Source organism: Episyrphus balteatus, chromosome 2 (genome assembly GCF_945859705.1).
Source record: "Episyrphus balteatus chromosome 2, idEpiBalt1.1, whole genome shotgun sequence".
In the NCBI taxonomy this organism is placed as follows: Eukaryota; Metazoa; Arthropoda; class Insecta; order Diptera; family Syrphidae; genus Episyrphus; species Episyrphus balteatus.
In genome coordinates, this window is record NC_079135.1 from 111,127,287 (window position 1) to 111,143,681 (window position 16,395).

Sequence of the window (16,395 nt, forward strand, 5' to 3'; positions counted from 1 at the left end):
TAATTTCAAATTGGTTAAAAAATGGAAATAAGCGACACTTTAAATAATTGCTTTCATTAAACAAGATTAAAGCGTATGTATTTAATCAAATTACAGATCGAAACTGATTCTGAGAAAGAGTATCTGGAAGAATATATAGATGATAATATAGATGATAACGATAGCATAGAAATCAAAAAAGAAAATGGAGAAGTCAAGCTTGAAGTCGTATCACCCACACCCAAAGAAGAAATTGATATTGAATTTATTGAAGATGGTTCCCAATGTTATATCGAGTCAATGACTAACTCTGAAGTACCTGAAGAGAGTACGGAACTGGACGATTTTAATCTGAAAAACGAGGATGATGATGATTGCAGTAGAAGTGGGAACTCATGTAAATAGTTCTAAACATATCTTTCTATATTGATTGATTATAATCAAGATGATACTTTTTTTCCAGGTAGCAACGATGAGTTTATGGAAGAAATTGAAGACGATACATATTGCGAAAAACCAAAAAAGGCAGAGCCTATGAAAAATAAACAAAATAAAAAAGGTAAGTCATTTAACAAATCTTCATTTTTAATATACATATAGGTATGAGCTTTTAGCACTATTACGCAAGTATCTGCTTCACATTAGTGGTTCGGCTATGGGATTCGCAGGGTTGACTCCAATTGAATGATTGTGCTTTTGCACTTGCATTTGGAGTTTATGGGCCTACCTTTTTTTCTTATATTACCTTCTTAACAAAGTTGTCATGGGTTTTTTTATCATGGTAATAATACCTGTGATACTCAGAATCTTCATTTTCGTTGAACAATTATTTTTTAAAGGAATGAGTTTGGGTTTTGAGGGCTTAAAAGAGCCGTCATTTTGAAAAAGAGTTTGGTTCGGTTTTTATTGTACGGTACCGTTCGAAAAATTTTGGCCAGTTCTTGGAATTAATGAAAGCTACAATTGCTCAGTGCCCAGCAGCATCTTATTTGATCTAAAGACATGCGGAACAGTGTTGGGGGAAGAGCACAAAAAGCATGACTGAGCTATGAATCCATCTTACAGATGTCCTCGAAAACTCAAGATTTAATGGTCTGAGTATCGAAAGTCACTTCAGAGAAGGTTACCTATGAGTTCTCTTTATACCGCACTATTAAGGGGTGTTGGTGTGGTTTTTTTGTACAACATGAACAAAGATATCTTTTGAATCATCAAGCTCAAAAGACCTTAGTTGTAATAACCTCATTTTCAAACATTGTGTAGTGTTTATATATAATTATCATTATGTGAATTCAAAATTATTTAAGGAATTATGAAGTGTGTGAAACTGTAAAAAAAAATTGTGCAAAATTCTGATGCTGGTAATATGGCCCAGTAGGCCATATTTAAAATATTATTATGCATGATCGTTAACATCGTTGTTTGTTTTTTTTTTCTATTTTTAAGAAACTTCGACACAACTATCAAAAAAACGACAAACTTGGAACAAAGAAGATATGAAAGCAGCATTATTTGTCATTAAAGAGAAGAAAATGGGTTACTTGAAAGCATCAAAAATATTTGGGGTACCCAGAACAACCTTGAGGCGTTTGGCAGTACGCACACATAAGCCAGTAGATGATTTGATTTCTATGAGGCTTGGCAGAAAACCCATCTTTCCGCTAGAGCTAGAAGACTCTCTGATAGAATATGTAGCATTGATGAAAGCAAAGTTTTTCGGTGTGACAGGAAAAGATATACAATCTCTAGCATTTCAACTAGCTGTTAAAAACAATATACCCAATCGTTTTTCATTCAAAAAAGAGGCTGCAGGAAAAGATTGGCTTCGGCTATTTCTTAAACGCCATCCATCATTGTTATTTATTCAGCCGACTGAAACTTCTGTAGCCCGTGCAGCAAAAGGATTTTCCAAGGAAAATGTTACTATTTTTTTCGACCTTCTACAAACAGAAATGAATACATACAACTTTTCTCCAAACAATATTTACAATGTTGGTGAAATAGGAATGTATGCTGTGGCAGCAAAAATACCAAAAATCTTAACTTTGAAACGGAAACAGATAGGAGCACTTACGTCATCTGAAAGAGAATCTCTAATAACATCCATTTTATGTATGAGCGCTGGAGGATCGTTCGTGCCACCGATGTTTATCTTTCCATGGAAGAAAGACGATCCTTTTCTGATGAAGGAGGCGCCGCCTGGATCAATTCATGCTAATCATCCTTCTGGATCGGTCCAAACGAATCTGTTTACAAAATGGTTTAAGCACTTTATCGCAACTGTAAAACCTACTACGTCATCTCCAGTATTGCTCATAATGGACGGTCATGCTAGTCACACAAAGAACATCGAATTCATCGACTTAGCTAGTAATAATCATGTTCGTATTCTTTCTATTCCTCCACACTCCTGTGATAAACTCCAACCTCTCGACAACGCATTTATGGAGTCGTTAAACCACTATTTGACAGAGGAAATCACGAAGTGGGTCATAAGTAACACAAGAGCCTTAACACATGTGGACATAATTGAGTTGTTTGGACGATCATATATGAAAACTAAGACTAAAGAAATTGCAGTTAAAGGGTTCGCAACCACTGGAATTTATCCTTTTGATCCGAATATATTCAAGGATCAGGATTTTGTTGCAGCAAAGGAAGTTGATGAAAATCTAACAACTGAAGGCCCTATGACATTCCAACCAAATCCAGTTGAACCGGAATGGCACGCTTCAAATTTTTGTACTTCTAATGATGAAAGTCTAAAGTCTGAGGCAGACGCTCACATCTGTGAAACTTCTACTTCAAGTGGTATAAGACCATCTTCTGATACATTTTCTAATGAAATTTCTCCAGTTCCTATTCGACTTGAAAAGGTTTCAAGGTAAATATAAATTGAGGATACGTTTAAAAATTTAATATTTAACAATTAATATTTATTCCAGAAGGTACTCAAGAACTTAAATAATAAGGACATACAGAGAAGCAACAACCCTCAACAAAATATCGTGCAGAAGAATCTATATCATCTAATCGTGATGATGAAGAAAAAATATTTCATCTTTAAATTATGCCGTTTTGACTATGGACCACGCTGGCCATGTTACCAGCCATTTTTGGAGAACGATTTTTATTTTTAGTTTTATATTTATTTATTTTTTGTGTGAATTGTTTTTTTATATGTTATGTTATAAAGGCTGATTACTAATAAGTTTCTTTAATTATTAAAAAAAGACAAGTGAATTAACAAAAAACTCACTGTTTTATTTACAAAAAAAATTAAAGTAATGCGATTTTTGGAACACTCACTCTCTTGGTCATCCTAGTCCAAGTAGAATGGATTGTTTTTTTACCGACTTCCAAAAAGGAGGAGGTATTCAATTCGTCTGTATTTTTTTTTTTTTTTTTTATGTTTGTTACCGCATAACTTTGGACTAAGTGAACCAATTTTGATTTTTGTATTGGAAAGCTGGTGGCTGCAGTGTGGTCCCATTTCAATTTCGTTAACTTTAAGCCATAGGAACTATTTTAAAAACCATAAAACCCAGTTTTGATCCAAGGAAGTCGGTTTTGTTTTTTGCTAAAAATGATTATTTGTTTGTTTTTTTTTTTTAATAAAAGTTACACATTCGCCACAGTGACCTCCGTTGGGCTTTTTTTAACAAAAACTTACATGGAAATATTACCCTTGTTTCAAGCATGGGAACGAAAATGACGCTTAAAATGTACATAAAGCGTATAAAAGACGAACTCAACATAACAATCAGAGTAATTAGTGAAGTAAGTTAAGAAAATTATAAGGGCTACAATTTCTAAATTTTTTTAATATCGGTGCTTAAAAGTACTTTAAAATCTATATTTGATAATTGAATTCAAACAGAAAAAAAAAACATTTGAACACAACGGCAGCACCTACAGTAGAAGAAATATATACTTTTGAATAGCTTATAGTTTGTTCTCGTCTCTTCACTAAAAACGAAGATAATTTAACGAGTGTTTTAAAAAAATGGTCTTCAAACTCAAGCCCAAACCACTGAAGCGATTTATTTGAAACTTTGTTGATTCCCTAGAGAGGAAAATTTTAAACAAGAAATTTTTAAACGGCCAAAATTTTAACGGCCAAAATTTTAACGGCCAAGTATTCAATATGGAAAAGTTTGCTGGTATCAAAACGGCTAAAGCTACGATTATACGGTCAAAGTAAATTGTCAACAAAAATTTTGCCAATAAGTAGGCTACGATGATACTCCTTTTGACACAAAGTTCTGGGTTTTGCCCTTGTCCTACAAAAAATTGAACATTTCGAGGGTTAGTAAAAAGTAGCAATAAAAGCAATGAAAACATCTTTTATTTGACTTAAAGCCCACCAAATATCCAACATTTAAACTCTATGTATCAATTTCATATGCAAAGATTTAACGATGAAAAATCTCAACAAAAAATTATTCATACAAATATTTCTTTCCAGTTAACCGCCTATATAAATGTGACACCTGTGAAAAACCATTCAAAAATATGTTTAGTCGAAATAAACATGAATTCCTGGAACACAAAGATTCTGAACAAAGAAATTGCAAACTTTGTCCATTCAGCACATCAAGTCACAGTTCTTGGCAAACTCATAGGTATCGTCATGAAAATCCCACACAAAAGAAATATCTTTGTTCATTTTGTCGTAAGTATAGAAAGATTTTTATATTTGAAATTTTTCTAACAACTACCATTATTTTTTCTAGCAAAAACTTTTACCAATCCGAAATCATTAAAAGTGCACGAAGATTACCTGCATGGTGATAAAGAGTGGGCGGCAAAATGTGAGAAATGTCATAAAAAATTCATGAACAAACAAAAACTAGAATACCACATTCTGAGTGTGCATTCCAATGGTCGAAACTATCATTGTCCGGATTGTCCGAAAACGTTCAAAAATAGTTTTCAACTTAAATCACATCAGAAACTTCACACCGACCGAACAATTGAATGTCCCGAATGTGAAAAGAAATTTGTCCGCAGAGTTGACTTGAAAGTTCATATGCGAATACATACTGGCGAATTGCCATATCAGTGTCATCTTTGCGACAAAAGTTATAGAATAAAAGTGAGACTGACATATCATTTGCAAAAACATTTGGGCACCAAACATGTTTGTGACTTTTGTTCGAGTGAATTTAACAGTAAGCCAAAGTTACGACTGCATATGTTTGAGCACATTGGAATGCCTTATGTGTGTGATCAGTGTCATATGGGCTTTACAAATCGAGCAGGGTTAGTATTAAATAGAAATAAGTTATTAGTTTGTGTTAAATTAACTATAGAATTTTTTGCCATTATTAATTGCATTTAAGACAAGTACGGGTCACACTAGTCGATTATCAGTTGCTTTTTTAAGTCCTTGCTATTCCCTATTTTAATCGTTTTACTTCCCCAAATGCAGAAGTTTTCTTTGGATTGCTCTAGATATGAATTTTTGTGGTCACTTAAAGTTTATTTTGACGAATGGCATTATTTTCGTATGGTGTGGCCTCTAATTGATACCTTAAAATTAATTTACAATTTTTGTTTTATGATTTTCTTAACTCATTTTGTTTGTATCTTTCTAGACTCGGTCGTCATACAAAATCTATTCACAATATTACAATGACCGATGAGGAGTTGTTGCAGAACAGACTCAAAAATGAAAAATTTATCAAAAGAGGTATTGTCAGTGATGATGCTTTAATTGATAATTCAAATGCTGATGTAGAAATTTAAGAAAAAGCATTTGATTACTCCGATAAAATCACTCTGGTAACCTTATAATTATGTAAGTTTAGTGAAATTGAAGTAAATTGAAATATAAATGAAAAAAGAATTTTTTTTTTTTGTGAAACGGCGAAAAGCTATCTCCTATTAAAACGATAAATCCGTTCAAGTTCGACAATGGCACTTACAAGATGTACCCAACCGACCTACAAGAATTTATAACTACGATATTTAGCCATAAAACTAAACAAGTTCGGTATAAAAATAAATCAAATGGCGCCCAACGTGGGTTTTTGGATTTAAAATATTTTGAGTGGTTATGTGGATATGCACTGACTTTAAAATTGAAATGAAATTTATTTTATAGTATACACAACAAATGATTTAATGTAGGATTAACTCAGTTTGGAAAGGTTTAACTATTCATTGTCGATTTGGAACGTATATATGTTGAACGGCTTGATCAACCTTGTGTGGACCCAACTTAATGATCTCTTATTATCCACACAAAGTATATTTGATTAATCTCTCTATACTTGTAACGTATTTACTTGCAGTTACAAAGCTCATCGTCATCACTAATATTTTGATCTATACATATTTTTATGAAACAAGACGCTGCACTTGTAAAGGATACTTCCAGTTTTCAGTATATTCGAATTCTTTAGGAAACAAAAGTTGGCAAATAGTTATTACTCTTATAGGCCACTCTGTTCGGAAGAAAATTATCAACGAATTTATAACTTCCTCCTTTTTGAAAGTCGGTTAACAAATGTCTTTGAATGTCTTAGAAGTACTAAAAAGTACTTTGTAGTAGATATTGGAGCCCAAAGGAACACAGCTTAAGATGAAAAATGGTACAACAGTAGGTTAAGAGATTTACCAAGACAAGTTTTTTGAGTCCATCTGTCTGCTCATTAAAACAATGTACAGCAGAAAGGTAAACAGTCGAAAATACTAGAAAAAACATTATTTTTTCACTTAAACTTTACAATTTATTGTGCCAAATCAAAAAAAAAAAGGAACATAACACAAATCTATAGTATTTTAAATTAACGGTAATTTAGCATCTGTAAGCGGTAAACAATATAAATATTTATATCAAAAATTAAATTAGAAATTTGATTTTAGAAAATTAAAGAAAAAGAGTTGCATTTTTTTGTAAGACTCTGTAGATGGCTGCGTAATTTAAATAATAAATAATAGAACTTCTTAATATAGTTTTTAACTTTTTTTTCTGGAAGCAGGAAAACGGATAAGGTCAAGTCAGTCTGTCATGTTATGCCATTTCATAAGTTAGAAATTTTGCTAAAATGAAAAATCTTAATAAATGAAAACTGAAAAATTTGATCTAGGCTTTAGGTTTTTTTAATATAATTTAATTTAATTGTACATCATGTACATTATTTATTCATTAATCGTTACAATATTAAAAGTTATAAATATTATTATTAATTTACTTTAGTGTGTTCTTCTGCATCTGGCATTAATGGTACTGTAACTTGCAAGTAATACTCATATTCAGGAGCTGCAATAAAGTAGTTTAAAAATTAATTATTTGGATTATTATTAAAATAAGAATGAAAATATTAACATGCTCAATTTAAAAAAAAACACTATTTACTTTGCTCCAAAAGTGATTCTAGTTCTTCAACGTTTTCTATACTTGGAACGTTTGCATCTGTTGATTCTTTAAGCAGCAAATCAATTTCTTTTGATGCTTTTAGCAAATAAAAAGGTACTTTTATGTCTAATAATTCTTTGTACAAAGCTCCCATACCTCGAGCTGCAGTAAAATCAAAGTCTACAAGAAAGAAAAAAACATATACAATCATCATAAAAAATTTCAGATTAACAAACAATTTCAACAAACAATTTACCATAAACATTTGTGCAGTCTAATACAACAGGATAGATTCCAAATGAGGAAATTGCTTTTGAAATTTCATTTCTTAACCATTCTATCGCAGGGAAATATACCGAACTATAACTTGGCCTCACTAAAATATGTTCAATTCCATTACTTGTCTAAAAGAATTAATTTTTATTAACAAACAGAAAAAAAAAATTAATTATTAATCAAATTTAACTAACCTTAACTTTTGTCACACCAAGTGGAGGTCTTGCTACACGATATACCAAGAAAGCAACATCTGTAGCAACGCCTAATAAAAGACCAACTTCTACGCCTAATGTTAAACTAAATATAAATGTTATGGCTCCAGGGAAAAGTTCTCGACGACTGCATCGCCATAAAGGTTTTACCACCTAAATAGTGAAAAATATAAATAAATTACCATTCTTTCTAAAGTTTTTGAATAAAGGCAAACCTCAAATTCAATCATAAAGATCACAGCTGAAATGATAACAGCACTCAATGCGGCCTTGGGAATGTATCTAAAATAAGGAGTCAATACTGACAATGCCAACAACACAAGAGCACTAGTGTAAATACCACCAATTGGTGTTTTTACGCCACTAGCATGATTAACTGCACTACGTGAAAATGATCCAGTAACTGGTATAGAGCAGAAGAACGACCCACAAATATTGCTCATAGACAATGCAACCAATTCACGAGTTGCACTGATTCCAGAGCCTCCGAATGCTTTGGAAATTGCAACATTTCCCAAGACAGCAATAACTGGCAAAATAATGATAGAAGAGCCCAGCTCGTTTACCTAAAAAAGACAATTCTCAAATAAAAAAAAACAAATAAAGAAAAACATGAATACAAACCATATCTTTGAAATTTTGATGAATTTCCGTATTGTTTTCACCTAAAATAGTTGTATTAAATTTAGGTAGACTAAAGTCAGGTAAGCCACTCTTGACTTTTCCAGTCAATATAAATATACAAGAGCTTCCTTGGCAAGAGTAATAAGCAATTGTGCTTGATACAAGAACAATTAAAGCATTTCTAGCAGTAGCTAGAAGCCAAAAGATTACATTAATAATTTTATGTCCTGGAACTCTTTCTCCTAATTTTATGTCTTTTAATTTCTAAAATGAAACAATAGTGGATATAATTAAGTTTCTGTTCTAGAAAAATTGTAGAAATAAACATACCCTCATGAGGAGTAAAATAATTATCGATAAGAAACCTAATGTCATGTCGCCAGGACGCACATTGTCCAAGTTTGTAAACACTGATTTGATTGTACTTAGAAAACCAGATGCTGATCCACCTTTTAATCCCAGTAAACCCTGAAAATAGATAACATTTATTTTTAATTACAACTTTTCCCAGAAATTTGATTCGAAAAAAACCTTTAATTGAGAAGTTCCAATAATGACGGCAGTAGCAGATGTAAAACCAACTGTTACTGGCAGCGATATTAAATCTACAAGTGCTCCTGTAAGTTGAAAATATAAATTTTAAATATTCTTTAAATTACAAGGTAAAGTTACTTACCAAGTCTTAATAATGCCATTAACAACTCAATAACACCTGCTAAGAAACATAATAAAATGGCATAATCTGGTCCCGAGGCCAGCCCCAATCCAGTATGTTTGCTAATGATTAAGGCTAAGAGAGCAGTTGGACCTATTGTCACTTGCCGACATCCACCCATAAAAGCGTACAATATGCCTCCAACAAAAGCCGAATACAAGCCATACTATGATTTTTCATAAAAAGTAAAAAGAAATGAAAATTATTTTTGAATTTTGTTAATGAGCAAAATATTACCTGTGGTTCAAGTCCTGCTAAAGTAGCATATGCTAATCCTTGTGGCAATACAGTTAGACCAACTGTAATGCCAGCTATCATATCGGATATAGCAAATTGAACAGTGTATCCATTAAACCACTTTATTCCGGGGACAATTTTTGATACTATATTTACAATTGTCATGATTTCTTATAATTAAGAACTTTTTCTAAAAAAAAAAAGAGAAAAGAAAAAGTTCATATAAAATAAATATTAATAGCAAGATACTTGTATCTATTGCGACTAGCATTAGATACTACTACAATTGGTTCAAAATACTCTAGTCGTGTTTTATTGGTAACTGTCAACGTAGGTTAGTAAGGTTTTACAAGATCAGTATATATGTGGCTATAATCACCAACGCTTTTTGGAATTGTCGATTATACTGTTGGAAATCCTCATTGACCTTTGTCAATAATGTTGTTCTTTAAAAAAGTAGTGATTCAGTAGCATAAGAAAAAAATCTTTACTTACTACCACGAGTCTGCTGGATAAAGAATGCAACATTCAAACAGAAATGATTCGATTATGATAGCTTCAAGGAACGTAAAAAAATTGTTTGCACTTTGAAAGCATTGCGATGCGATCATCAAACAACCTTCATTTAAGAAACTAATACAATGAAGCATATTCGCATTATAAGAAGTTATGTTCGCAATATTATGAAGCAATCTTATGATAATGAAAATTAGATGTTGATATAAAAATTGAAGAATTACAGGATGTCAGAAAGACGAAAAATAAAAAAGCACCTGATAAAGATGGGATTCTTTACGATTTTTTAAAAATGCAAAGTTTTTCACTCATTTAAAAACCCTCCTCAATAAAAAAAAATATTTTTTGGAACAAGCGTATGACTTTATCAACAAAGTTTAAATTTTTGATTCAATTGAAGCAGTTTGTTTGATTTAAGCTTTATTTTAAGAATCGTTTTTGATGGCTAAGCATCAATAAAATAGTCAATTGTGCAAATAATATTTCACCTAGATAGAAATTTTATATAATACTATTCCAGGTGAAATATTAATAAATATTGGCCCAATATTTATAAATGATACTTATATAATGTTTAAACAATTTATTTCTAAATAATAATAGTAATAAATAATAATAATAATATTTCTTAAACTTTGTTTTAAGAAGCCCATTCTAAACAAAAGATTCGAAGGATACAAAACGCTGCTTCTTGAATTAAAAATATTACAGACATTTTTAAAAGGAGGAGTCAACATTTTCATCATTTGAGGCAACCTAAAATTTGACTATATCTTTTTAAGAAATACTAAGCACTAGACATACTGGCGCAAAATTTTAAAGGATTTAGTAAAATGTTAATGCCTTTTTAGTAATTTACTAAGTCAGAAGCAAACTGATTTTTAGCTAAGTAAATTACTAAAATGGCTTTAGAAATTTACTAAATCGTATACAATTTTGCGCCACTGTTTTTGTTTTTATGGGAATAGTTGTTTCCATCACGAAGATGAAAGTTCTATCTATTACTTCTCACATTTTGTAGTATTCTTCAAAACATCATAACACTTCTACTTTCAAGAGGTTTCTTTTAGTCATTCATAGATTTTTAAAAATGGAGTGGGGAGAGAGTTAAAATTTGTTTTTAGATTAATTACTTGTTTTGGTTATTACAATGAGCAAGAGTTGAAGGGTGGCGAGTAAAAAAGATGTGTATTTCCAAGATAACCCCCGTCTTTTACGGGTTTCGAAGTTAAAGGCCAAACACTATTCAAATAAAGTTAACTTAAACTACGGAAAAGATAGAATTAAAATACTCGTAGATAAGAAAATTAATTGAAAAGGCAAATAACCGGTTTTAGAACGAGTTGATAATGCACTTAAAAATACAAAAAAAAACCGCAAGCTAAAGAAAACGATGTTTACGCAACATGTGCTACACGAAGAATGGATGAAACGTAGATAAACACGTAAAACACCCAGACCCAGAGGTATGTAAATATTTTTTGACTCTTTATTTGCATACCAATCTTCACTTGTACTAATAGACGAGTCAATATAGGTTTTTAACTGCGAACTTTAAAGCATGTTTGCTTTTTATGTATTGTATTTAAATTCCCAAAAAGTTAAAAGTACTCGATCACAATTATGTAGATAATACCTGTGTGTTTTAAAAATAACATTAACAAATTTGTTTTTGAACAAAAGTTTTTTTTGAAATTTCATTAATTAGAAAAACGAAACAAATTCTTAGTAGTGGGTTTGCTGGTGTATCATAGTATTTACCAATTGACTTCTATATTCAATCTAAGCATTAAAAATATTAAATAAAATCATAGTTTTTTTTAATATAAATAAATACATAATTACAAACTTACGCATTGTACAAGAAATAGTAATCATAATTAGCTTTATATTATAAATACAAAATGAGCACGCATGTTAACAACAGTTGAATGTTCTTTTACAAAAGTCAGTAATACAACAATTGAACACAAAAACAGATGTGTTTGTAGTGAAAATAATTGTTAAATTATTGAACAAAAATAAATAAATATAAATTCATTTATTATTAAAGAAATAAAATTGCTTTTGTATGGTATTTAATTAATAAAAAATTAAGTGCTTTTGTGTTGAGTCTGCTCTATGTAAATACGAAAAAATATAATAACTGACCTACGATAAATGCAAAATTATCTTGTATTCATAAATCAGCACAAAACATTGATCTCTTGAACTTTTATTTCAAGCCTTTATTTGACCGAAATTCACAAATGAAAGTATACTAGAAATAACAATAAGTATCTCTATACAGATGGCAGCAGATTTCTTAGTTGAGAGGTTACTGATTCATATCAAATAACAAACAGTTCGTCTCCAGTTTTTTTAACTCTCTTCTCTTCTAATATTAATATGAATCGATTACCGCTGTTTTAAGTTTAAAAGAATCAAATCAACCAGACGAAATTTTATAAAAAGACTGCAAGAGAAAATGTGACATTGTTATCAGCCAAATCTTTTTGTATTACTCTTGTATATATAAACTACAAGGATCTAACAGAATAAAATCACTTTTTATTTTTTTTTTTTTTCAAAACTAAGTACGCAGTTCTGTTCTTCACAACTAGCCCAAGTTAAATAAAAACAGTAAATGGATTTCACAAATCGTACGAAAAATCACAATTGCTTTTAGTTTCGATTTTCGGGGAAATGACAAAAAGTGTTTTTATATCCTTTCGAAAATCAATCCTCATTACATTTTTTGAGATATTTATTATTTAAGTACTGTAACATGGTAACATGTAACATGGTGAGCATAACTGGTTTTTCTTAAAATTTAATTGTTTTTCCACTGTATATTTCTTAGAGCCGCTTGCTCAAACGAAACTTATGACTTTAAGCTCTACATAAAAGCTTATGTGACAGTTTAACCTGAAGAAAAAGTAGGTAATAAGATTTTATTTTGGGCTATAATATTTAAGTTTCAATTCATGAAATTACCCTTAGAAATTTTGAAGAGTGTATATAAGCAAAAATAAAACAACTGTTCAAAAAAGAAAACAAAAGCCTTTAAAACTAGGCTCGCCCTAGACTAGACAGCTTAACTAACGCTGAAGGCTATTTTATATTTTGGATTTTTGGGATCATAATTTTCTGGGAGAACCAAAAGCATATAATATGTATCTCGGATTAAAAGAAAAAAACACTTTTGGGAAAGGTAACGAAATTGATTGTTACAAATGGCGTTTTCGCCATTTGTATATCAAATAATTTAAACCACTCACAAAGCTAACAACTTTTTATGAAACTGCAAAAACATGTAATGTATAAACCCAAGTACTTTTACATTTATCTCAACACCGAGAAGTGCAAAAACGAAATTCTGAATTAACATTAATTTTCATTTTTTTTTTTTTTTTATAAATCAAAGAATTTTGTTTCGTGTTAATTTTGAAAAAATATGTATTTGTTTAGGTTTTGTGTTTAAAATTTCAACTGATGAAAAGACAAACAAAATTTTAGCAGCATTGTATAACACTTAACTATTTTTTATTTTTTCAAAATTGTCGATTTATAAACCATGTTCTTTTAAGGTTGCGATATTACTCCTTAAAAAAAAAAAAAAAAAAAAACAAGTTAAGTTCTATCTCTCATAATGTGATTGGAAATTAAATTTCACTACAAGGATATTTTTTGTTCACAAATAGTTTTTAAATATAGCCTATTTCGAAGTTTAATATGAAAACAAGTTAATCTTAAGAAGCTTACTATTTTTATATAAAATAATAAATTAATTTCGAAAGGACATTCCAATACAAAAAAATCACCAATAAAACCACACAATTATTACTTGCTTAAATAATCTTAAATCCCACTCACAGCTCAAGGCCTTAAGAAGAAAATACCTTATACACGCCTTAACGTCAATTAAATTGCAAGAACCGAATCAAACAATAACAAACAAAGAAGAATAATTTTATTGGTCTTTCCTCGTGAGCTTGGTTTAAATGGGGATGTGTTATTTAGTCAGCTGATCGCTCAATTAAAAAAGACTGATTGTGATTTGAAATCATAGGATTTCTAAAAGGACCGTACGCAATTAATTAGCTACGCAAGACGCAACACATGACACAAACAATATTGAATGATTAATATGCCACGCTAAGGATGCACATGTATAATAAATTTAGCATCCGGAAAACTAGAGAACTATCTAACAGATTCTCTTTGTAATTGGGAATTTATCTTTTTACAAAAATATAGTTACTTACTCTTTTAAGTATTGTTTTTAAATAAAACTTAAAAATCGGTCTTGTTTACAAATTGTAAATGTTTATTTACAAAAAAAAAAAAAACCGAAACTGAAATCAAGATATGTTCTAGTTCACCCGACAACATTCGTTTCACTATAAAATGAATCTTTCTGATTCACAGTATTTATATAAATGATACCTAACTTTGTTTGGCTCATCATCAAGTGATGTAGTTTGGTGTACCTAAAATAACAAGAGCAAAATCTTTCTTCCTTCACATTATGCACTGATTTTGATTGTTATTAATCAATTGATATGGAAGAGAAAAGAGAGAGAAACGCAATATTTGTTCGGAATTCGGATAGTTGGTTTATCATAATAAGCCTACAAGTTTTCCTATTTTTTTTTTTTTTTGGTCTGAGGTCTTTTAAATAAGAACTAAAAACATGCATGCTTTTTGTGAGACATTTTGTAGAGAAAGTTGACAAAATACTATTTTATTCCTTACTTTAATATTTTTGTTTAATTAAAAAGTAGGTAAAGCTTTAAGTAAACAATTAAAATTGCATTTCTAATAAGATAAATGTAATGGATAAAACATGCTGTTATAGAAAATATAAAAAATAAAATATGAAAACCTACCAAAAATTCATCGGAGCTTAAACTTCTGCTTCGTTTAACTTTAGTAGCTTGTAATTATAGCTCATATTTTAATTAATAATTTAAGTTAAAGTGGCTGAAAAAACGCCGCACTTTATTTTATTTTTCTCATATTCGTTTACGTGTTTTTTTTTTTTATCACAACAAAACATATGTTTGAAACTTCAAAAAAAGATGCAATGCGCCAAGTGCTCCCACACCCGAAAAAAAAACAGTGCTGTCGTTTTGATATAACATCGCATTTGATAGCTAACATCGCTTTTTATTGCCGTTCATATTGAGATGCGACCTGCGTCTGCGTATGGTCGCTGAATTTGACAATAGGTGTGTTTTTTATTACCACCGGTCTTAACTGGACAAAAAAAAAACGCCTCGGGTCTTAACCTGAAATCTTGGCAGCACTGTATATCGAATGTTCCGAAAACAGCAGACACAACAAAAATTTAGAGTTGTCATATTTTTCGCTTTCGTCCTTTTCTTGTATTTTTCATGTATGTTTTACAAAGAGATACAAAAATGTATGTTAGCAAAACTATTTTAACACATTTTGTCCTTCCAAACGTCAGTTTTCACGTTTTTAAAGAAATTCTAAACAATTTATGAAACAAATAGTTTGGTAGCACAGTTTTAAAACTCTTCAAAAAGCTAAGCCCAGAGAAATCTCCGGGCTAAGCAACTAAGCCCAAGGGGCTAAGCATTGACCTACTATATCCCAACTAGCACAACAGCTTCTATAATTTGAGATCTCGCAGGTACTACTTTTTATACAGCTTGTATTGAGCTTGCTTCAGAATTTAATTTCTTATACAAGTTCGAACTTGTTTAACAACTTCTAATAAGTTGTTTAAATACTGTTAAAGAAACTTAAACGAAAAAAGCTTGTTTTCGAAAAGGCCTGTTTAATGAATTTATAAAAGTTTTAAAGAAAGAATTTGATTTTGGTTTTGATAATGAATAATCTAGCTGGGACACTTTTTGGTTTTGACATTGAATAATTTAGCTCGGACATTTTTTGTTTTGACATTTCTGCTGTTTGAACTGATTAAGTTTTTGACTTCATTAATGAATATACTAGGATAGCCGAGTGGGTAGAGTGGCGGACTGCCACCAAGCAGATACGAAGTTCGATTCCTGGGTGTGGTAAAAAAATTATATAATTTTAAAATTATTATTAATAGATAGACTAAAAACTAATGGAATAATATATATAATTTCAAATAAAAAAATAAAATTCATGATTTAAAATCAAATAAAAACCAGTTAAAAAAGAATTCTTTTTTGTTTTTGTAGTTGTTTTTTTTAATTTCGATAAGACATGTATTAAAGAACTATACAAGCTGTTCCGAAGATATCTGTCAAATCTCAAAGCTTGGTAGAGCTTCGGTAAAGCTTCGTTTAAACTTCTTATAGAGGATCAAACTTGTATAACGTTCTCCTTTTTCCATGCCCAACAACCTTACTAAAGTTTAAAAGAAGCTGAAAAGTAGCTTTTGTAAAACCTTAATCGAAGCTGAAATGTTAGTTGGGATATGGACTGCTAGTCGTTTGACTTTTCCATACAAAAATTGAAAAAAAAAA

At 30.5% G+C, this 16,395-nt stretch overlaps 2 protein-coding genes across 3 annotated transcripts in view; one reads left to right on the forward strand and one right to left on the reverse strand.

The window, feature by feature from the left end:
• Positions 1-16,395, forward strand: part of LOC129909650 (zinc finger protein 208-like) — a 35,007-nt gene that overhangs the window by 10,015 nt on the left and 8,597 nt on the right. Inside the window, exons 2-6 of the mRNA XM_055986726.1 lie at positions 97-376; positions 443-538; positions 4,448-4,654; positions 4,716-5,244; positions 5,580-5,718. Of these exons, the coding sequence (XP_055842701.1) occupies positions 97-376; positions 443-538; positions 4,448-4,654; positions 4,716-5,244; positions 5,580-5,718 (1,251 nt within the window). The remainder of the gene's footprint in view (positions 1-96; positions 377-442; positions 539-4,447; positions 4,655-4,715; positions 5,245-5,579; positions 5,719-16,395) is intronic.
• Positions 6,771-9,583, reverse strand: LOC129912030 (sodium-independent sulfate anion transporter). Of its 2 annotated transcripts, XM_055990113.1 has the most exons (11): positions 9,413-9,583; positions 9,137-9,341; positions 8,992-9,077; positions 8,791-8,928; positions 8,461-8,724; positions 8,052-8,402; positions 7,816-7,989; positions 7,602-7,749; positions 7,346-7,525; positions 7,182-7,249; positions 6,771-7,029 (listed from the first exon to the last, which is right to left on the reverse strand). In XM_055990113.1, the coding sequence occupies exons 1-11, from the start codon at positions 9,575-9,577 to the stop codon at positions 7,018-7,020; spliced, it is 1,791 nt and encodes a 596-aa protein (XP_055846088.1). In that variant the 5' UTR covers positions 9,578-9,583; the 3' UTR covers positions 6,771-7,017. The 2 variants fall into 2 exon arrangements, with proteins under 2 accessions (XP_055846088.1, XP_055846089.1); XM_055990114.1 differs by lacking the exon at positions 6,771-7,029 and having other exon boundaries at positions 7,079-7,249.